The sequence below is a fragment of the Hesperophylax consimilis genome, chromosome 8 (assembly GCF_061612785.1).
Source record: "Hesperophylax consimilis isolate HC1 chromosome 8, BYU_Hcon_1.0, whole genome shotgun sequence".
NCBI lineage: Eukaryota > Metazoa > Arthropoda > Insecta > Trichoptera > Limnephilidae > Hesperophylax > Hesperophylax consimilis.
Genome location: NC_142843.1, coordinates 29,073,511 through 29,098,693, shown reverse-complemented (window position 1 = coordinate 29,098,693; position 25,183 = coordinate 29,073,511). Strand labels below are relative to the sequence as shown.

The 25,183-nt window shown below is 35.6% G+C and overlaps 1 protein-coding gene across 2 annotated transcripts in view; it reads left to right on the top strand.

Annotated features, from left to right (window-relative positions):
- Epac (Exchange protein directly activated by cAMP) overlaps positions 1-25,183 on the top strand; it is a 524,699-nt gene that overhangs the window by 226,718 nt on the left and 272,798 nt on the right. For both annotated transcript variants that reach the window (XM_089634072.1, XM_089634073.1), the window contains exon 3: positions 20,089-20,180. In XM_089634072.1, the coding sequence (XP_089490198.1) occupies positions 20,089-20,180 (92 nt within the window). The remainder of the gene's footprint in view (positions 1-20,088; positions 20,181-25,183) is intronic.

The following is a 25,183-nucleotide window of genomic DNA, read 5'->3' as shown; positions in this document are numbered from 1 at the left end:
TTCCTTCCTTTCCTTAAAAAGATCCTCCACAAAACATCCCAAAAGATAACATAGGCCCTGAGGGAAATTATTTTCCTCAGGGCTTCCTGTTTGGGGGTTTACTAAAAAAAAGATCTATCAGATCAATTGTTTAACTACCAATTTGATCACTATTTAATTGATTGAAATTTATTGAATTAAACCATTTTTTATTATTAAAATCCCAATATTAATGGTGCTTACAATTTCCCTAACTGTGGAAAACATATTACATGTTTTGTATCATCAGTAGGCTTTATTTTGTAAATTCATAGAAGCTTACATTAGAATTATAAACTAAAGCCATGCACACACCAGCGACTTTTTTCGCGGCAACAGTTGGGTGACTATTTCTAAATCTTATGCAGTATATTGGGGTGTGCACACATGGCAACGCGAAATTAGGTTTTTTTTTAAATTTATTTATATGGATTTAGAAATAGTCGCCCAACTGTCGTTGCTACACCAGTCTTTCGTGTGCGCCGGGCCTGCGAAATTAAATAAATATATAATCCAGGTGTACATGTTAAAAATATACCTTAAATATCTACTACTACGAAGTTTGTCATATAAATAAAATTATTAAATTTCTAAAATTGTTCAGTAGGGAGAAAATTGAACGGTTACAAAAAAACTCGACGGTTAAATAGAGATTTTTTTGAATAACATCACAAAAAGTCGTATCTAGGCAATAGGAAATGGACACACGCGTATTTTTCTTCTTAATACTACGATTTTGATGTTATCCAACTTTTTAAGATTGCCTTCTTTAACTTCGTTAAATGAATTCATAAAACAACCATTCTTTATATCTCTGTGTAGACACTTTAAAATCAAGAAAGGGCTTTACGTAACTCGTTTTCCTAAAAAAGTTAAAAGGAAGAACTTTAATGTAAGTACAAATATAAAAGAGAGAATTAATCTGCTTTAAGTAACCTTTTGCAAAAAATGTTTTAACCTCCAGATGTTTTCAACGATAGTGGAATATTATTTAAGAGAACTTATTTGAGACTGAAAACAAAGTAAAGATAATATTCAAACAATATTATTATCGCAACGAACATGCGACTGACTTCTAGTATAATAGATAGTACGCAAAAGGCAAAACAATAACTTTTTTTTTTTTAAAAGAAAGACAAACATTCCCGGGTTACGAATAACCCAAAAATGTTTGAAAATCTCCTACTACCATCACAGAAAGCCGAAAATGTTGCTTGTGTTGTGATGGAGGACTTAGCCAGCCGAGGAATCGAACACGCGACGCTCGGGTGAGACCCAAGCGCTATGCCCACTCAACCACTGACCGGTCGTCCTGACAATGTAGGTGTGTAGTATATAAAGGCGTGCAAACTTGTCCAGTACCTCTTGTCATCCGAAATAATAATGCATTGTGAAACATCACAGCAAAATCTTATACGTAAGTGAGAGAGGTTTGTCCAGGTCTTTGCTGTGAATGCATCTTTTATTTTTATTTTTTATAGATAATACCTCACAATAGTCCCAACTGCTCCCGTCTGGAGCCAGTGAGACTATGGCATCCCCAATTGGGGGATGTTGTGAGGCTGAAGGTAAGTAGGGAAGGGAAAGAGGAAGGTGGGGAAGTACCTGGCTATTCAGATATAGTCACTAAACACGGCTAAAGCCATTTGGAGCAACGTTTCAATTCTGAATGGTGGTCTTACACCAGGGCGATACTGGTAGTATCTTCCACTCTGGAACGTGCCGCAAATATACTATATATTATTTTAATTAATTAATTGTGAAATAACACAAATCAATCAAATAAAATTTATTTGCGCACGCCGGGTTCGAACCCGCGACCTTTGGAATGGCAGTCCAATGCGTTACCACTGGACTATGCCGGCCGTCAACTACCTAATCCTATCTATACCTATCTACCCAACAATGGCGTGACAGGTGTGAAGCCTATCGGGTGAGGCCGATTGGGAGAGACATTGCCTTACATCACAGTGGGAGGGATGGATTCATACGTTACTGGTGGACGTACCGACCCCAAAATTTCTACACACCCCTCATACCATCTAATTATTTTCTTTGCTGCCTCCTATGTGAGGTTAATGTTAAAAAGCAGAACGTATGGAAAAATTAAGGAATAAGTCTATGTCCTAAAAATGCGTAATCACTAACCTAATCTATTATTATAACATATTCTGTTTTATCACGTTACCCTTCTAAATACACACATTATTTCGTCCTCTATCTTTGTTGGTTATAATTCTTAGATTCGATAAGTAACTATCCATGAAACCGCAAATTTACCACATATTGAGCACATGACCATTATAGAGGAATCACTGATCTATTAGAAAGGTTTGGTCCCTTATCTGAGGGGTCATTAACCGGCCCATTACGTCCAGGGTCATCCTTTTGTGTTGTGAGGACAAAACCAACATTCATCGTCAAAGATGCTTTGTAAGAAATTTGCTTCAGAAACTGATATTATAAAATTATCTATCGAAAGTCAAATTTAATAAAGTCATAGATTTAAGTAATTTCACTTTAAAAATAATTAAAATTTGTCTTTTACTGACAAATCAAGTGATATTATAATTATTTTACAATTCATGTTGGCTAAAAAAGTTCAGATCCTTGAAAAATCATGAAATCTAAAATGGTTAAGATTAACCCTAAGAATCCAAGCCGCTTTATAGCAGCTTGCCACACTAAAATACATATTGAAAGGTGGGTCAAATCCCGGCACTGGGAGGAATGGGAAAGGGCACTCGGAATGTGGCAATCCAAAGTACTCGTAAACGGACCAGGCCCAAGGCAAACCAGACAACTACTCAATATGGACAGAAACTCACTGAGGGAACTGGTAGGACTACTAACAGGACACTGCCATCTCAAGAGGCACATGCAGTTGTTGGGAGTGGAAAACACCAAAAGATGCAGGAAATGTGAAGAGGATGAAGAGACTCTAATTCACCTTTGATGCCAATGTCCCGGTCTGTTGGGGACAAGGCTCAGATACCTGGGAAGATACATTGTACAATCAGAAGACATAGCCACATATCCAACGACAACCCTGATAAACTTTATTAAATTGACCGGATTACTGTTAAAGGAATGAGATGAAATGGGAGAAAGCGCAATGGGCCTTTGGCCTGAGTGCTCACGGGAACCTTACGTCAACCGTCTCCTAATTTAAAAAAAACCCTAAGAATTATAGTGGAATGTCTTAATGAAGCCAGGACATTTTCCTTACCGGAAAAGTGTTCTAAGTTGCTCAGTGGTCAGAGCACTTTTCGTTTGGGTCATTCCTGTTTTAAATGTTTCGTTTGAGAGTCGTTATTATTGTCTTCAATGATTAAATATTACAAATATACATCTATTCAAATTATATAAAGAGGAATGTCTGTAGATTTGATTTTTACACAAATCAGAGATATTAAGGAATGTTTGCGCACTTGACTAAGAGGAAGGTCACTGAATGTATGAGAACATATATGAACAACGCATGGGACTTCACCTAGTTTTAAACATAGAATTAAAAGAATTTTCTGGAAAAAAATATTATCGGTAGTTACTTTATTGATTATCTTGACACATTTGTTCCGATTTTGCAAATAACAATTAAAATAGTTTTCTGTAAAAGTATTATCAGAGTTAGTACCTAGGCACCTTATCGTTTGTCTAAATTCTTGATGCTATCATTTCCAACTTTGGAAATAACACTTTAACTAGAGTTACAATCACAGACCGAATCAATAAACGAAATTGGTATTTTTGATTATAGTGAATAGTTTTTATTTTATGATTTTCGTTATGGTAATAACTATTTTTTTGGGGAACTAAACGAAGTACATTGGATAAACACACATCGTGTCACATACACAAATTAAATTCAATAAAAAATTCAGACGTCTTTAGTCGAGCTATAGGCTTTTTGGCCTTGGACCAAGAAGTCAGGGTTCAATACCGGCTTAACTTAACCAGCGTAACAATCACAATTATATACTTAAACTGTAAAATAGCACCTTTTGGCACCTCAATCTGGGTTGGAAAACATTCTCAGTTTCGCCTTGGTGAGGGATGACCATTAAGAATTAAAAGATTGCTTGAAAAGGCTTTAGCCATATTAGTGTTCAAGTTCTTCCCAGTTAATGTATTTACTTTACCCCTACTTTCCCCTCTCAAAATTCTCAAATTGGGGTACTGTGGTTCCACTGGCTCAAAATATATTTTGGGCAGTCAGAACCATCTATAACAAACTGAAAATATAGCTCAAATTAGGAATACAATTAGCGATACAAAAACCTCTACTCTAATGTTCTAATGTTTCTGCCATTTTAAACTACTTTATTTTTCACAAAAAGTTAATTCTTATTTATTGAACCATAACCTTATTAAATAAAGCTCACTGTGATATTTAAATTAATACTCTGTGAATTTAAGAAAAATCTTTTCCTGGATGGTCTTTAATCATAGTTCCTGGTTCTTCTTTTCTGAGATATAAAGGTTTGGTGGAAAATTCATTACCGCTCTCTGGAACCGGAAGGCAACCCTCTCCGAGGAGGAAGGCTCTGCCGAGATAAATGAAGATGTGACTTCCGCTGTTTTTCTACCCTCTCAAACGCCACTCTTTGCTTAAATCAATAAAAGATTCAAAAGGTTTAGTCATTTTAAAATAAGTCAAGGATTTAGATTAAAAGCAGTTTTTTTTTTCATTTCCTCAGAAGTTGAATCAAGCGTTATGGAGACAGATGGTGTAATATTAAGTACCAACCTACATAATAAATTATAGTAACCATCATGTTGTTACTCCGCAGGAGTGAGCAGATATGCTAAATCGTCATACGGCTCTGGCTTGACTCCTCTTGCCTTCACTCACTCTAACATTCATGATATCGTCTGATTTAAGTATTTGATACACTTAATTGTGACATGTCTTTCTCGGGCTTCACGGGTTTCTCCTATTACTGCGACGTGTACACTTATCCTACGCACACTCTTCCTACGCACACTCGTCCTACGCACACACGTCCTACGCACATTCGTCCTACGCACACTCGTCCTACGCACACACGTTCTACGCACACTCGTCCTACGCACACTCGTCCTAGGTACACTCGTCCTACGCACACTCGTCCTACGCACACTCGTCCTACGCACACTCGTTCTACGCACACTCGTCCTACGCACACTCTTCCTAGGTACACTCGTCCTACGCACACACGTCCTACGCAAATTCTTCCTAGGCACACTTGTCCTACGCACACACGTCCTACGCTCATTCTTCCTACGCACACTCGTCCTACGCACAAACGTTCTACGCACACTCGTCCTACGCACACTTGTCCCACGCACAGACGTTCTACGCACACTCGTCCTACGCACACTTGTCCCACGCACGCAACGCAAGTTTGAATTCTAGTATCTCGAAATTCAATGGATTTTATGCTATTAATCTATTAGTTGTTTATCTCCCATTTTAAGAACAGAACGAGCAATAAATGTCACTGAACGTTAAACGCCAAAACAAGCTTTAAAAGTCGATTCAACTCGTTGGCCATTTTTTGTGTTTCTATAGCGTTTTTCTATTAAGCGTGTTTTTATAACGTCTTTTTTCATACTAAATACATAATTTAAAACCTGTCCAGATATTTTAATGCATTTCATACATTGCGTACGTGAACCCAATGTCTTTGTAATGGTGAATTTATTTTATTATTAATATTTTTAACTAACCCCACACAGGAGGCCCTGAGGAAAATAATTTCCCTCGGGGCCTATGTCATCTTTGGGGATGCTGTCTGGAGGGTTTTTTTAACGAAAAAAAGATTAGGAAGTTCTGGAAAAAGGTATGAGGGGTGGGTAGGGATCTAGGGGTTAGTGTGTTCAAGAGTAACGGACGTATGAATCCGTCCCTTACGCTTCGATGCAAGACGATGGGTCGAGATTCGAGAGACTGGCTAGAGACGTCAAAAGGTCTCCCTCAACGGACCTCTCCTGATCCGGCCCGCCACGCAGCTGTTGGGCAGGCGCATTCGCCGCCAAGATCTCAACACATTACACCCGATTAACCCGGCACCCCTGCTAAGTCACTAAACGTAATATTATGATGTTACAACTATTAACCTGTTATATTTACAAAACTGCTGCCATGGGTTGAATCACAGTTCCCTCCCTCCATCTCAAGGACGATGATGTGTTTTTACTTGTGACGGCATAATGCCACTTTCCTTAAACATGCGAACACGTCAGCACAGGTTCTCCTAGTGAAGTGTTCACAAAACACTCTTACTAACCCATATAGACTGACTTACCATACTTATTTTTAATATCCTTGAAAATTACGCAAAAAATAGGAAAATTAGTCCGAAAATTGTTGAATATTTCGCTAGTAATTTAGGTAGCACATTTAACCTTATTTCGGATGAAATTGATTAAACATTTTTCATTTATCGGAAGACTTTTTTGGCATAATGTAAATGTTTTGTGAATTTCATCGTTTTGCCTGTGGCCTAGGAGTCAAAGGGTCTAAAATAAAATAGGTGATTCCCTCTTTCCTGTTGGGACAGTTGATCCTTGGATATTTGACCTCCCGGACGGTTGATCCCTCTGACAGTTGATCCCTTGAACAGTTGATCCCCTAAAAGTTTATTTTTTCTGTATATCCTCATCGGTAAAGTAGGTGTGCAGAGAGGACATGCGGCCGTGTAATAAAAGTAGATTTACTTATTAGTAGAAATCCGCTATTTAAATGTTTTTACGAACAATGATGCTCCCCACTGCATACTCCTTCGGAGATGCAGTGGAGAAATATGACCAAATAATAAAATGCGACATATTTATATAAGCAGTCTGTTTATGGATATTCGATTTATATCTACTTACGTAGGTTCATTTGTAATTTAAAAATATATTATAATAAAAACACATAAATTTGTTTTTGACCATTATAGTTTTATTTTCACTCTACCGGTTTCGGAAGAACCCTTCCTTCGTCAGGAGAATATTAAAAACTGATCTACTGCACAAAATATTGACATATATATACAAAAATGTTAAGTGTTTGAGGGAGGGGTGGACAAAGTGCAAGGGGTAGTTACAGGAATTCCAGGAAGAACAGAGCGGTTAACTGGAAATATATAATTTTAATTTAAAATAAAACTATCGTGGTCAAAAACAAATTTATGTGTTTTTATTATAAATTATGATGAGCCACAAAGTAAATGCTTTTTACAATTACGTAAAAATATATTGGTTTCATTTATGCATATATATTTTTTAGGTCATTATTGGTCATGTATACCGTAAATATATACCGTAGGTAAGAGGAACTCTTGTGCCTGATAGGGGAGCCACGATTCTTACTTTGAATGTATATTATAATACATTCAAAGTTTTATAAGTAATATTTGTACGAAATTTTTATTTTTTTTAATTTAAGATTTTACGTATGATATAACAAAGTGTCCTCGAAGTGGTATGGGGAGAAGATCAAAAACTATATACGAATAAAAAAAGGGGTACAACTGTCCGGGGGATCAACTGTCTGTGGGCAAACTGTCGGGGCCCAACTGTCGGGGGCCAACTGTCGGGGGCCAACTGTCGGGGCCAACTGTCGAGGGCCAACTGTCGGGGGCCAACTGTCGGGGGCCAACTGTCAAGGGATCAACAGTCGAGGTCATCAAAATAGTCGTAAATCTTTACTGTTCTTCCTTTAATACCTATTTAGCCGTTTTTATTCTATAAATATATTCTGTTTAAACAACAAAAAATCTGTTCTCAGAATTCTCTATGGCTGTAATTAAAGTAAATTATTTTATAAAATGTGAATCCCATTGGTATAAATAATTAATTTTCTCGATGGAAATAAGATAATTATAATTTTAATTTAAGGTTGTCATTCTGAACGTGAATTAATCACCCTTTTATTTAAATGTCAGCATAAAATCTGGTCAATAATCTGTAGAAAGGAGGATCAGTAACATTTCCTAAAAAGCTTTATCATGTTTTAAAATTGTGCGGATTGGACGGGAATTGAAATAAAGCTGGAGTTCTAATTCAAGCGTTGGGCGGCAAATTTAATTAAAAATATTTCGAATTACTTAACACATCAACTATCTTCGCGCTGATCTGATGAAATTGATGAAGAATGTTGCCACTTTATGTTATTAACAATTTTATTGAAGATTAACGTGTTTTGTTTTATTCCATTTACAGGGTAATTAAGCAAGAATATATTATTGCTTAATCCCTGCCCAATCCCTGCCTAATCCTTGCCTAGTAAGAATAAACTTGCAAAATCGGTCCAGTAGTCTATAGGGGACACACCAACAAACATTTTTATTTATATAGATAATATTTTTTAAAATCCACCCGTTAAAAACGACGTTTCTTTCCTCTAATACGTAAATAAGACATTTCGAAATATACCAACTTCTCCAAGTTCTGATCGGATAAGACCGACAAGATGGTTTGGTCATGTAGAGCGAATGAGCGAAGAAAGGAATGTAAGGAGAATATATGATGCAAATGCGAATGGTAGCAGGAGTTGGTGACGCCCGAGGAAGACATGGCACGATCAAATGAATCAGATACTCGAGTCGGGCCATGCAAGAGTCAGAATAATAGAAGAGTATGTGTGACACGATGTATGAATGTGACTGAGAAAAGAATTGTGTACCAAGACCGAGTTGTTTGGCGGTCCGTCCTCTCTGGCTACCCCCGCGGGGAAACGGAGCTACGATGCTAAACGAATTACGAGCTCCTAAGCTCTAGCTAATTTTATCTACTTGCAACAGTGCGATTCTTAAATTCCGCCGTTATATGAAATTATTTTTAACGTGCATATAATTATATCAAATGTCTATAGCCCAAACTTCCTTGACCCGTCCCACAACGCTATCCAACCGGTGGCGATAAAGCTCCACTCTTTAAAATATACGAGAGAATGAACTATCATCGACGCGTTTCAGCTCGATCGGAAGTAGGGAAGTAGGTTAATTTCCGTTTCAAGATTTGAATTCATTCACAAAAAATATGTGAAATTCAAATAGATATTAAAAAAAAACAAAGGAAAACTACTTACTTTAATTGCAACGTAAAATGGTTTCCATTTTTTTGGTTTAGTGTTATTGAATTTCGGAAAATTGTATAGATACCTTTGTTTTGATCCAGACCGATTTTTTTTTAATAATTTTGATTACGTTTTTAGCTTTGCTAACAGTCTTTTGTTTCAGAATATTGAAGAATCATACCGGATGCTCTCCGGCTATCGTGCTCTTGACTGCTCCTTGTTGTGGTTTGAGTAATGTATTTTTAGAAGGACCTGTTTAATATGCATAGCTCTGATGAGACTCCGCACCGCTACGCCAACTTCAAGGCGAGGATAGCTACGAGCAAAAACTCTCTTCTATCAGCTTTAAATTTCCCATAAAATAACATTTTATATCAAATACTGGCCATCCATACTAAATACAAAAATTCAAGTAAATGTGTTGCGAAATTTATGAATCAATCGAAGATTTTCTTTTTGATTCAATTGAATGAATTGATGATTAGTTTTTCTTTTGTTTTATATTTTGAAACTTTGAATCTATAATAATACAGGGCTTTTACTTATTTAAAATTTTATCATTAGGATTATCAGGGAATACAATACAACCTTTTTTAATTTGTTATTGTGTTAAACTGCGAGAGTCTTGATGAGGACTGATGGTGTTGGGGAGGATATATAATGTATATTATTTTAAATGAGTAAATTGTGAAATAAAACAAATTAATCGAATAAAATTTACTTGCGCACGCCGAGATTTGAACCCGCAACCTCCGGCTTGCTAGTCGAGAGCCTTAACCCTCGACCGGAGAGGCCGTCAACCTAACCTACAACCCTTTCAAATTCTTCACAATGTTACAAAAATTTAATACCAACATTATTTGCTAATTTTATTCCACGTGTAAAAATTTTTTTAAATGTAAAAAGTTAATCCGTTACGGGAAAATGGGATGATTATTTAGTACGATATAAACACCGTAGACATGGGTGTTTATTGCCTCAACAATGATTATAAAGTTACATTTTATGTGTATCGCGGGTGGTCACTTAGGACGGGTTGTTTCGGAGAATTTGAATAATTCATAAAATTTCAACGTTCATTTTCGGGTTCTGTGAAAGACTTATTCAAATTCTGTTATTATATCATTGTAGGCTAGTTGCTTGACAAGACTGAAATAAAAACAGAACTTGAAAAAATCTTTCACAGAACTTGAAAATGAACGTTGAAATTTGATGAATTGTTCAAATTCTCCGAAACAACCCGTCCTAAGTGCTTACTTATCTCCCACTTCTACCTAGCCGTCCAGATGGTGGAAGATGTGCCATCTCTTAATTCTTCTTCTTTTTCTAATATCCTCTTCTTCGGAAGTTGCCAATCAGCAGGGTAATCTGACAACTCTCCAGAATTTGTATTATTTTAATGCTTTGATAGATGATTCGTTCTTCATTCGATAGAAGATTTTACCAAAAAATAGGTGTAAAATAAGAGTTAATTCTACCGTCTTCTGTGTGTGTTATTTCTGTTCCCAACCTTCCTCCACCCGATCTCCTTTCCCTCCCCACTACCTTCAGCCTCACAACATTCCTCAATTGGGGATGTCATAGTCTTACTGTCTCCAGAAGGTTGGGAGCAGTTGAGACTGTTGTGCTATTTCACATTTAAAAAAGGTTAAAAACGCAGTAAACACGGAAAAAACTTTGATAAAAAATATTACTAATTTATTAAGAATCTCTTTTAATTATTCGTTTTCCTGTTAAGAACAGTAGGTCCTTAACGAATGAATTCATAAGTTTCCTGATAAACTATTAGTAAAATACCAATGTTTTGTCAGTATGTAGGAAAACGTGTTCATAAAAATTCTACCTTTTCGGATTTCGTCGTTTATAAATGATTAAGACAAACTACTACTGTTATGAATTTACTAAAAGTTTATCAGGAAGCGGCATGCAGTCCCGTTTTTAACCGGATTACCGATAATTTGAAAAAAAATTAATAAATCAGCCATACTCATTTTTCTCCGTGTATCACAAATATGTTGAATAATTAGTATTTGTTTTTTCACATGCTCGAGTTTAATTAAAACTATTTTCAGTAATTTAAAAATAATATCTTTATTTATGGTCGTATCGTGATCCTTGTGTTTGTTTTACCGAACTCTGTATATTCAGATTTCGACACCCTAACCCTTTGTTCCGTAATTAATTGTAAACTCAAGAAAAACTTCTAAATACATTTCACATCGCTTGCCGCTGTTCTCATGGGAAACTTCGCTTAGCTTAGCCTGGCGTTGACTGTACAACTGCACATTATACATAGGTCTACCTGTAGATAGGGTCATCCCTTATTATTATAATGCGTACATCGGGGAACACACTCGAGAAACCTACCATGTGTTTTGATCGCGTGAAAACCACATGAGAGTCTTATTTCCAAGAGTTATAAGAATTATGGCACACCAAATTGGTGAATAGTATGATACATATAAATGAGGGTAGCGGTAAGTGAAGATGAAAAGCAAACGGAAATAGTAGGATCATATCTCTGGTTGTATAAATGCGATTTCTGAAATCCCGTCTGGCATATTTTTGAACTGATGTCTCCCAACTGTGCATCGATGAAGAGGGGATCAATATTGTAAAGTTTTCCGAGCACCTGAAATATACAACAAAATATGCATCAAAGTACAACATTCCCACCATTCGTCTGTGTTATAATCTAATACAGTAAGCCATTTCAACCAAAATTTTGATACATAAGGTTATTCGTGTTCCTCTTGACTAGGGGTGGGTAGCCATTTTGCCTTCTGGGGCCATATGAACGTTGATCACAGTTGATCCCCCGACAGTTGGCCACCCGATAGTCAACCCGCCGGTAGTTGAATTCCTGAACAGTTGACCCCCTTACAGTTGAATTCCGGAGAGTTGATCCCCTAAAGGATTATTTCTACTGTACGTCCTCCGTGGAAATCCGTTATACAAATATTTTACACAAGAATCCTTACTCTGCGGAGCCAGTGAGACTATAGCGTCCCCAATAGGGGTATGTTGTGAGGATGAAGATAGTGTGGAAGGGGAGGAGATGGGACTATTCAGATTTTTCACCAAACATGGCCAAAGCAATTTCAAACAAAGTTTCGATTCTGAATGGTGGTCTTTCACCAGGGCGATACTGAAAGTATATAACACCCTGATAGTGCCCTGGTCTGTCTTACTTGGGTGTGCCCGGCTTCTTTCTTTAAATTGTGCATAAAATATACTTCTTACACCTCATTGTTTATTATATTTATTTTCTTTCTTTCTTCGTTTATTTTCTCTACGTGTAAAAAACAATTATTCATCGCGCTTTTCTCAGCTTTCTATTCGAATCTTCTCATTCGTAATATTATATTTATATATTAAACTATATATATTACTTTCTACAGTTATGTGTATAAGCACAGGAATTTGTCCCTTTATTGCGTATGCACCTGTACACTACTGTACAGCATGTAGGAAATTATCTTCGGCCTTGTTCGCAGTTCACCTCTAACCGCGCTTCTTAAGTACCCTGTTCAATCCGTCCTGTGGGGTTGCATTGAGGGGGATTCTCGGAACTAGGGTCAGAAGCACTTAGGAACATTATATTATGTATCGTTATGTTGAATTTATTCACATGCATGCATTGTAAGTGAAAATTATAATCATTTTTGAAGAAGAATATAATACTAATATATCTAAACGAAAAATGAAACAGAATAAGACACAGAAAAATAAAAGGTATTGGTTTCAACTGGGAATCGAATCCAGGATCTATGTCTTACCGGGACAACCTCCGTGGTTAAGTGTTTACGATTCTTGACTACGAATCCGTAGGTCTAAGGTTCAGCCGGCGTGCGCTAGTAAATTTTACTTGGTTCAATATGATTTAAAATTTTCACGTCAAAAGTATTAAAGTGATTTATTTTTGGTTTATTATGCCGTATTGCGCTACTTTGTTCTTTGGCCAACGTTTCGGACAGCATCAAAGTGTCCATCATCAGGGAAAATGTGTAATCGAAGATTGTGGTGAAGTTTGTGAAGATTTTTTGTTTGTGTTTGATGAGATACCGTATTGCCACTTCGAATTATTTAAAAGCTGGTATTGCAGTATAATTTAAAATAATTTTCTGCGTTTAATTTTGCAATAGCCGTCAATTACAGGATGCAAAGAACTATTGAAATCATCCCCACCGTCTTTATTAATATTAATTATAATTCTTGTTTTCAATTCATTTATTATTATCTATCCATACACTTCCTTCCTTTCATAACAATCTCAGGCGAAATTACGTAATGATATTTTATGGACATACGTAATAGGTACTACAACTATGTAATAACTAAAAATATCTAACTGTATCTTATTGTACTGTGTATGTCTTAACAAATAAATAAAATTAATGTGATTTTTGTGAAATTCAATTGCCTCTGTAATTTTTTTTTATTGTTGATATATTATTTTACAATATTTCATATTCTAATTCAGTAATGTTGGCCTCACTGGGTAATAGACTGATTTCAATAGTTCTTTGCATCCTGTAATTAGGCGTGCTCTTTGCGTGTTGGGTCTTCCCAGTGCTAATCAAAACCAATAAATCCTAAGTAATTTAATAATAATAATTGAATAATTTGTATAGCGCGGTTTTTGTGAAAAATCATTTCAATTAAATTCTCGGCATTTGCCGATTTTTCAGGATGGCCGAGTGCACATGCTCCAAAGTGTTCTGAAACTTAACTTCAGGTAGGATGTTATGATGGTAGTAGGGTTTTGCCTTAAGTACAGATGGATTTCTGGACGTGAGGCGGCTGGCAGGGAGATTTTCGAAGTGGAATGTTGCTATTCACAGCCGTTTTGTATTTTCCGAGGGTTGCTGTCTCTCGTCTTCTAGTTGGCGGTGCATTATTTAAGAGGACTAGGAGCCATTGTAGCAGGGTGGAGAGAAGTTTTCCACTCACCCTGTGCACTTCTAGCCCACACTGGAGCACGATATCAGCAGCCGAATAGAACAAAGCATTTTTACTGGTTCGACGGGTGTTTGCATCGCAAACCTAAAGTGCTAGCTAGCTTTCTCATCCATCGTTAAGTATTTAATTCAATCAAAAAATCAATATTAAGGTTTTTAATTAAATAAGCTAATAATTATTGCTTATAAAAATAATTGTTACCCTTTGTGCTATGCATAAAAAATCTTGTCTTAATCATTAGTTTACCAAAAAAATAATAATTAATATTTGACAAGTTCAAGTATCTTCACCAAAAAAATGTAGACAATTTGTCTCGACGACATCTAGTGAGAGAGTTAGCAATGCCTTTCTCATATAAAAATAAAGTTGGTTGTTTTCATGTGAAAAAATGTAATAAGCAATAATTGTTGAATGAAACACTAGTATATATTGAATTATTTCGCGGATAAGAGATAAGCCGCCATAGCTCAGTGGTCAGAGCTGTCGACCGGAAATCGAAAGGACACGGGTTCAGGTCCCGTTGGCGTCAGGTATCTTTTATCATGAGATTTTTCAATGTGGATGAGTGTTTCAGGCTAATAATTATTGCTTATAAAAATAAATATTTTCATTAACAGCTGTTAAACTTTGGTAATCCTGCCTACCTTCATTTAAGAGGCTTAAAAATGTTAACCTTTCTATCAGCACATCACAAATATCTATATATTCTGTCTTACATTCGCATGTTTGTTTTTACCCTTGATGAGATAATACACGCTAGAAATGCCTTCCACGTAGATTGGAATGGAAACTGACTTAATACCTTTTGGTTCTAGATTATTATAACTGTCTCTCAAACGATTGTTGGCATATTATGGCAAGTTTGCAAAAACGTTATGTGCGATTGCTTGTCAAAGCGTGTCAAATCTATAAAACGTAAATTATGTGAAAAATGATGAAATCTAGGTGAATTAATTGGCTTTAAACCGCAGTAATCATTTCACTTATTTTCATATTAATATTTAGAGGAATGATATTAATTAAATAAAATGGTAAAAATATACATAATGATCTTATCACTCAATCACACAACATCAAACATCGCCATCCAAAAGATGATGAAACACAACTGAGTTGAATAACAAATCACGCCAACATCGCATTTCTTTTATTCTTCTTTTTTCCATGGTTTTGATCCTGTTTAAATATAGACACATTTAATCATTTAATCTATTAGTTGAAAAGTAAAATAAAAGTGGTTTTTTCCGTCTCACCGCGTGTAACCAGAATCTTTTATTTAAACATGAAAACAGACGTATGTTGAGCGTACACGAGTCGAATTCCGTACATAAATATTTCACCGTGAAAGGTAGATACAGGAATATTACAGCATGTTTCTTCCCTTCCGTCGTCTTTCACTGTGACATTGAATTATTTATGTATTCTGAAAAAGAAAACGAAAAATATTACCTAAATAAAACACGCGAGCAAGTAAAAGATATCGAGAGATAAATAAAAATCAAATTTCAAATAACCTCCGCAATATCACGCCAAAATAGGCTTGGAATTTGTGATTATTTAGCCTGAGTTTGGGTACGCCTAACTCCAGTTGACCAAACTCAATTCCTTGTTAAGAATAACACCCTTAAATTATTTTTTTTCTTATTTCGTCTTACCGGGACATATGTCTTAAACCACTCGACTATTGGGAACTATTTACTAAACGTCATATTGCAAATTTAGAATTGCAACTAATTTGTCCAATATTTTTGGCAGCTACATTTTTAAAATGTTTAATAGAAATTGGTTTGTAATCTAGATCCTGTATCTCGGATAAATATATTTATTCATTATTTATATGGAATACCATTAGACTTTTTATAGTCTAAATTAATATTCAGGAATTTTTAATTTTTTTTATTTACTTTGAAGGTTATATTCATCGTTTAGACTTATTAGTATTATCTTTTTCTCCAGTGACATTTACATTGATGGCTTTAACCAAGATTCACGGTTATTTTGATTATACTCTTTCCTCATGAGTGATTAAGAGATAAAGGTATGTTGAAAAAAATTGATAACATTCTGAACAAGTAAAAAATTCTCCTAAACGATAAACTTGCACAAGATTTTTTTTGTAGTAAAAAAAAGTAGATGCATGCAAGCTTTTCTGACCATTCATAATTTGAACTGATTTAATCTGACCCCGCAACAACTGTGAATGTCCATTTTTTCCACTTTTCTGCCACCAACCACTACTTTTGCCCTAAATTTGCTCTTCTCTTGATGAGAAAATTTCTATTCCGTTCCCTAATTATAAAATATATATACTAACTTGTCTTTATCTGACATTACTTACAGTATACCCTTTCCAGATTCGTTAACTTAGAAGAAATCCTTTTATTATAAGAAAAAAAACTCGTCGGTACCGACAGTTCAATTTAATTGGTGCCTCGCTTGATAGATTATTCATTCCAAGAAACGGGCGAATTGCTATCGTCCGTAGCAGACGCCGGCAAACTTAGTGCACGGTTAATCGAAAGGTTTCGTCGTGGTAGCTACGGAGCTCATCGTAGCAGACTCGTAATCGAAACCTGAAAATCATTTTAGCGGTACAAAGAGTCATTCACCTGCCCGAGCTGTGTCACCAGATGATAGCGCGCCTACCCCCGTGTCAATAGGGGAGGCGAGGCTTCCACGTCATCAAATACACCCCCTTTCACCCCTACGTATTATTCTGGCTAGGGGTGCGTATTGAAAACCCTTTTACAAATAGCTGAAAATACACCGCCGTTAGATTCGCTGCGAGGTAATTATTATTATTACCAGGGAATCAGTTTTCATGGCATAGGATGACTTTAGTGACGCAAGAGAACAATTGCATACGCAGGATACGTTCTGAGATGTCGGACTTTTCTATAGCAGTTGTGATTTTTATAGAATTGATTATTATTCGAATTGTCGCGGAAGTTTTAATAAAAGCAATCACAATATGCTGCACTCTCTCAGTAAGATTAATGTATTTCTTCAATAATAGAAAAATCGCTTTGTGGCATTATTTTATATTAAATTAAAGTAATTAACATTATTTACACCACTGTTTTAATAAAAATTATCAAAAGCTTTAAAAACCAAAGACATCTATATCAGGATACAAAGCATACTGCAAATTAAGACGTACACGGAGAGAAATGAGTAATGCTGATTTATTAAAATTATCTTCAAAGTATAAGTCATCCTGTTAAGTGTAACACGTGTTAATTCAACTGCGTTGGTAATATTTCAGAAGGAAATGCAAAAATGTGAGACTTTCTAAATACGAAAACATGTTTGTCTTTTAATTTCATAATCATTATTACAATGTAACCATAACTATGTATACTTTTGAATTGTTTAAATTTGAACAGAACATATATTGACATTGCTATCGATTTTACCAACTTTTAAACCTAATGCATTATCATTGGCGTCAGTAGCAAATGGGTCATGCTGTCAAAATTTTATGTCGCAATCAGTGCTGTTTGTTTTTGAAAGTATTATATAAATATATACTGTATGTATAACTAAACCTAAACAATATTGCAAACTACCTATGTTAATTATTAGACACAAACACAAGATAGACCCCGTTAATTGCTAATTTGCGGTACTAAATAATAGCCTTACTCGGTTATTCCATCGATTCCATTCGATCGGTTTTACTTCGGAAGTGTTTTTTGTTTGAGGTGCGCCTCAAACTAAACCAAACGCGTCCATGTCAGATTTTGTTACATGTGAATTCCCCACCCTCTTCCTCCTACGTGAAATCAGCGGCTCTCGGAGGCGGACCCTATCTCTGCCTCACTAGCGTATTATTGTACTGAGTTGTGTACGTAACCTGGTCTAATGGTATAATGTTATTTACAATTTAAAAGGCTTAATGTCGATGTTCTCTAATATTTAAACCTCAATAACCGTGTACTATGGCAGTTTGACAGAATTCAGACAATATAGTAGACTTCCACAGAAGTCCATGTTCAGATTTAAATATTTTGACTCAAAGTTGTTGGTTAGTTGCTAAAGTGTTATTAATGTTACATTCGATTTTATTACCCCAATGAATAAATTATTATTTACATTAATCTCTAAACCTCATTAAATATTCATGCTTACCTCATTAAGCTCTTATAGTTAGGTTAGGTTTCAAACTCCGGTTCAACCGTGAAATTCTTTGAAGTGATATCTTTATTAATACATAGGCTAATTAAAATTATTAGTCAATTGAATCCAAAATTCTTAAAGGTTTTAAACTTTCCATTCCTTTCCTTCAAGTAAATAATTCATCACTTATTAAAGTCAATTTACATAATACTGAAGGCTTCAGAAACAGATTTTCTTTATTGCTTTTAAAAACCGTGCCCTTTTTCACGATAATTAAACTATTATTAAAGCCCTTTTTTCGTCCTTATACAGAGATAATATGAAATTGGTTTTATTTTAATTTAAATGCAATAAAAATAGAATGTGTACGTAACTATTTAATCAAAAATGTATGTTTTTACTTTAGTTTATTGGGGAAAATAGATATAAATATTTTTTTAATGCGGTGAATGCGTTTGCCTACCTACTGCGTGTGCGGGCCAAATCGGGAGAGACTGGCTGAGGGTGACCTATTTACCTCTCTAGCAGGACTCTTTCGACCCATCGCCTTGCACTGCAGTATGAGAGATGGATTCATACGTCTGTGTCACCTGGCACTTTGACATCTAGATTCATTCCTACCCACATACCATTTTCTTTGCCAAAACTTCCTCTCCATAAAAATACCCACCACACAGCATCCCTAAAAATGACATAGGCCCCGATGCAATATTTTTTTTCTCAGTCCCTATTGTATCTAATGTAAAACAAATAAAATCTTTATGGTTTGACTGAACATTGAACCTTCCTACCCAGAAATTGGAGTCGGCAACACTTTTTTTAAATTTTTTATATTAACTCCACACAGGAGGCCCTGAAGAAAATAATTTCCCTCAGGGCCTATGTCATCTTTGGGGATGCTGTGTGGAGGGTCTTTTTGTGGAGAGGAAGGAGTGAACATGGGTCTTGAAGAGTCCCATGTTGTAGGAGGGAGGAAACACAGAGGCCGGCAGTTCGTTCCACAGCCGAGCTGTTAAATTTAAGAACGAATCGTAGAAGCGACCCGTTCTCATGTGACAAATGTCAACCGTGTACAAATGTTGGGCCCGCGTTTGGCGTATATCCCGACTACGCACCGGTGCCGAAGGGATCAATGACGCTAGTTCCTCAGAGCATCTTCCATTGTAATACCGATAGAACAAGGACAGCATACCTACCTGACGCCTGTGCTCTAAAGATTGCAGTCCGTTTGTTAAGATTGGGGAATCTATCAAACGGACCGCCCGTTTTTGCACAGAGTCAAGGGTTTTTTTCAGGTATTTAGGGGCTCCGGACCAGAGATGGCTGCCAAATTCGACAGTAGGGCGCACTTGCGATTTGTACAAATGCCGATCGGGTAGGACCGACATATATTTCATATATTAACTGCAGTAACGTTATCCGATTTCAAAGAATTGGATATATTTATTTATTTATTTAAAAAACAGTTTTTATCATAAAAAACATACTCTGCACATCTCACTAGGGCATTCCTGTATCAAGATGTGTACGCGTGTGCGTCCGTGATAGCCACCAAAAGTTGATAGAATGCATTGTCATTGACAACATGATTCAGCTCGATCGGATGTCGGAAAGAGGGTTAATTTCTGCTTCTAAGATTTTCATTAAAAAAAAAGAGAAATTCAAATAGATTTAATTAAAAATAAAAATAATATTCAAGTTCATAGATAAATACTACTAAACAATACAAACATAATGTTTCTGTATTTATTTGGGTAGAAATGTAAACCAAGCATTATATGTAACTTTTCAAATACATATATTATTTGTTTTTGAGCATGGGTTGCAACCATAAAAAATTTTGTAAATGCGGTATTTTTTAATGAATTTATTTTTGTACATAAACTTTTTTTATAAATAAAATGTCAATGCCTTATATGTGTTTTTTATATTTTTTTCAGTGTTTCGCCAAGGGGACCAAGGAAAATACTGGTATGCTGTACTCGGAGGTTCTCTCGATGTAAGAATACAGCAGCCAGATGTGGACCCAAAGGTAAGTGAACTCTTACATGCTAATTTCTAAAAGGTTAATAACTAAACATCAACGTTTCGTTTACACGACCCGTACACACAGAGAAGTGCTGCTTTGTTCACTTGGTGTGTTTTTGTGTTTACCAAATACTGTTCAACTTGGAATACGACCACCATAAAGGGGATAAAAATGCTCGCTTTCGTATGCATGGATAAAAAAATCATAAATTCAAAAATGTAAGTGCCTCCTGAAATATTCATAATGTTTTACTTATTTCACAAACAAACAGACAACAGTTTTTTTTTTATTTTAACAACTTTTGAAAGTTATACCCATCAATGTAATAAATCATTGAACAAGAAAATAATAGTTATAAATCTGAACAATACATGAAACAGACGTTGTCCCGTTAAGACGAAGATTCTGGGTTCGTTTCCCAGATGAAAACGTTATCTTTTTATTTTTCTGTGTCTTGTTCTGTTCCATGATTCGTTAAGATTTATTAAACAGATCGTTTAAAAAGTGTGTAACTTTCATGTATTTTATTGACTTTTCAATTAAATTATGTTGAATAAAAAAAAAGAGTATCGAAAAGTGAAAATAACAATGGTATTTATTTGTATGTTCAAGTTTATAATTGTTTGTCAATCATTTATTGTTTTTTTCAATAAATCAAACTTTATTTACCACAAAAAAACATTAATTCAAATAGATTTTGAATCAATTATCGCTTTGAAACTTGCTTGACACATGTAAAAGCCCGGCTGGGTGTAAAACCATAAAAAATAAAATAAAATCTGAGATTTAAAAAAAAATTATAATATTGAAATTATACAAATCTGAATCAGACTAATAAAATCATCAAAGAAAAACCTGACAAAAACTTATTTGTTTAACAATCTTTAGACATAGCTAAATTAATAAGCTTATCTATTACGAATTCTCTTGTAGACTAGTCAACTATATCGGACTCCTTTTCTGCGAAAAATGCCTGAATAGAGAAATCTTTGTATTAAGCTATTTAACGATGCAATTTTATTCACGGATTAACCCCGTTTTCAGGACTTTTCAAGGCTCGTGTGTTTTTTTAGTTGCAGGTGACAAGTACAAGGCTTTTTACCACTTAGAGTGGAAGACATCGAAAGCATTAACTTGTAGCATATTCTTACATAAGATGAAGCGAACATTTTTAATATCCATTTATTTACTTGCGGCTATGGAAATAAACTTACAGAAAGGAATATTAAAATTGAATTAAATTGAAGTAATGTATTTTTTCGATTTTTTAATAGAAATAGAAAGAGGAAATTAATAATTTACCAGTAGGTATTCACGTACAAGTACCTAGGAATAATTTAATAGGGGTTCGGTTAGGTTATGCAATACTAGCTGAAAAGTACTAAAATTATATTTATGTAGGAATAATCGGCTAATATTGGTACATAATTCACAAATTGACAAATTTGTTGTTATTAGTGGTGTAGTAATGGTGAGCATGGTTGCATTTCAAGCAGTTGATCAGGGTTTGACTCTCGGCCGTTGCAATTTTATTTTAGATTTAGAAATTTTTATATTTATTTTTTTTCAACAATCTTTATTTTTATTTTTAAATAAATTATAAAAAAAATATATATACATACGGTGATTTTTTACGGGTCTGCGCAAGTTATAATAATAATAATATTTGGAGGCTTTTTATAGCGCCGTTTTAGTGCAAAATCACCTCGAGGGCGCTGTACAAGTATATAATACATTTCTACTATGTTATTACTATCTATGTATATATGGAGATAATATACAGTACAATACCTACCTGGTAGGTCACTTGAGATTAACACTTAATTAACATTAACTAATATTGTGATATTATAATCATTGACAGTTTACATAAAACTGTGGAAATGTTTAATATTTTACCTTAGCCACTTCATAGAACCTTGTCCTTAATTTGATTATACTCAGTTTAGAATCAATCTTCCGTATTCACGGGGTATTTTTAGAGCCACCATTTTTTTGCGACTCGATCCTAAAATACTTGTTGAATGAACCCTCTCTTGAAACTTCTTCCAGCAAAGAAGAAAGGTATTATTTACTTCTATGATTTTCAGCATTCATTTTTCCGAAATTAAATTTCTGTTTTCTTCTAAAGAAAAGCTAAATTTTAATTGATATTTAACTTTGGCCATCGGAATTACCAAAGCTTTATTATCATAAAAAGCTTAAAATCCCGCAAGTTTTAAAGCATTTGATCACAAAATTAATTGGAAAGTTGGCAAAAATAATCTTAATGCTCTTTAAAGGTCAAGCGTCGGTGACAAAATGTAACTTTTTATGATTAATAAAAGTATATAATAATACGGTTTATATCTTAAGATTTAAAACTTTCATTAATAGTATATTTTACAGTCTTATAGTATAACTTACTGGTTAACGTATACCCGGTATTGCTCGACTTGTCTCTTCTTTCTATAAATATAATATGCATGAATTAAATATAAATATATATATATACCTTCCGAAAGAAATTCTCTAAATGACGGTTAAAACCCTATTAAAATCCGTTGCGTAGTTTAGAAGAACCAAACGCGCAAACAGACAGACGCGGATAGCGACTTTGTTTTGTACTATTTAAATAAAAATTGGATATGTGAAGTGGCGATTTTCAAATGATTGAATAATCTGGTGAACGGATAACTCGTCGAAATGGCAATTCAATACGCATTCAAAAAGTGATATAAAGTCATGAAATGTTATGAAACAAATAATAGGTTAGGTTAGGTTAGATTTACAGGTTAGTCTTTTACCATTTATTTTCATGGCTTTATGTCACTTTAGGTGAGTTGAAATTATTTTGAATTTGAATCGTCTCACTTTTCTCAATTTAAAAATGGAATTGTCTCAGAATATTTAGAGCTGAATATTTTGGAACCATGTACACATCTGATTTATAACATTTGATAAAAAAAAACTAGTTACATCGTTTGCTAGTTCTTCTTTTGGCCGCCCGTATAGATAACTGTGTCATTGTGCGACTAATAAAATTTGAAATGATTTTCGAACCTGGTCATGATTCATCCATTGAAAGATTTTTCAATTTCAAAAACTGAAATCTGCGTGAGTGCGTATAATGGTATAACTTAGAGATTTTCTCAAGTAACACGCCATTTTACCACAGATATGAAATACGCAAGATTGGCCTAAGTTTTATAAATACTCCTAGATAATATTTAGTATACGATTAAAAATAGCTCAGTAGGTACTGTCTTAGGGCTTACTCACTCTGCTTGACGACATAGAAGTCAACGATGATTTTTCCAACTTTCGTAATGCATTCTGATAGTATTATTATCACGATGACTGTATGCTTTAGGGTTTTTATAAACAGAAGTGGCGCCCTCTGATATTTTCAAAAAATACTGTTGAATTTTTCAAACCACGGTGGCGTGTTTTTATCTGCTAGTAATTTATTATTTCCTACTTACTTACTTTACTTTACTAACTTACTTACTTATTTGGGGATCTGGTAGTGAGCCAACGAAAGATAGTGGTTGTTGTGGCACAGCGTTTATTTTGAGTCAGTGGAGTTGCGCAGTTGGGAGATGACTCCGGACTGATGACGATGACACCAGTTTTAAGCGGAAATGCCGGCGGTGGAGTGGTCAAGGCGTTTGTCAGTGAGTCGACACTGCATTGGTGGAGACCGGACAGCACTGGTGAAGACGTGGAGTCTTCCGGGTTCTCCAGTGTGAACAAGGTAGCCGAAGGTGTGATAGAATTGATCGGTAGATGTGCAGGGGCCGGGACCGAGGCGCAGATTGGCGAAGGTGTCGCAGGGTCTAGGCGCGTGAGGAGCGCGGGCCATGAATGATATCCGGGGCCAGGGCGCTGATGTGATCCCGATGAGTCCATAATAATCCGTGCCGAGCCGGGCGTATGTAAGTAGTTCCATGTAGCGGTGCGGTGGAGTATCGGCGGGGCACGACGCGGGGGCCGGCCAGTCAGTTGCCGACCGCCTTCAGTAGGCAGCAAGCAGTCGCAGGGCTCGCAGGTTGGTCACTTGTAAAACTGCTAATTGATGACTGACTGAGTTGGCGCTTTCGGGCGCATATAGAACTGTGGCTAATGATGCATTACCGGTTCTGGCTGATACACTGCCGATTGACTTGGAAATTAGGGAAGTTTTGACAAAAAAGGCATTTACAAGAGGTAAGGCCGCTGTCCACCTGGGAGTTGAACTGACACCTGGTGGAGCGGTGTCCCTTCCTGGCTTATTGAAAGCCACGCGAGATAGAACGCTGAGTGTATGGCAAGAGCGATGGGATAGGTCAACGAAGGGTAGATTGACTTTCTCTTTCTTCCCTTTAGTTAAAAGCAGAATGGAAGGGGCGCACATAAAACGGGATCACTATATGACGCAATTGGTGTCCGGTCATGGGGAGCTCAGGGGGCGGCTACATAGTCTCGCCTTGTCTCCTCATCCGAACTGTTCATGTGGTGACACTAACCAGACAGCCGAGCACATTCTGTGGCACTGCAAGTTGATGAAGGATGCCCGAGAGGAAATGTTGGATGGTTTGAGAGGGATTACAAGACCGGCATGGAATGCCGATCTCGTGTTGAACAGAGAGAATTTTGAATGCTTCAAAAAGTTTGTAAAGTCCTGGGTAGAGAGATGGCCTGTGCTTAGAGTTGCTGATTTAGACAAAAATCATCTTTGTTTCAGGTGCCAAGCGTATTGTTCCTGTCACTCCACGGTTACTCCTCTATAACAACTTTAATATTTTTTATGCGCGATTGCTTTGTGTTTTATTTTTATTTTTATATACTCATTGGTTCTACTTTATTTGTCTTATGGCATGATCGCAATGCATTTATTAATTTATTTGTTTGTTTTATTATTTCTTATTCATTTATTGTGTATATTGGCTTTTTACACCGTTTTTGCCCGTTCTTTACACTGTTTTTTTTATCCACATTCTTCCTTTTACTTTTGAATTTGGGCCTTATTTATTAGGAACGCGTTG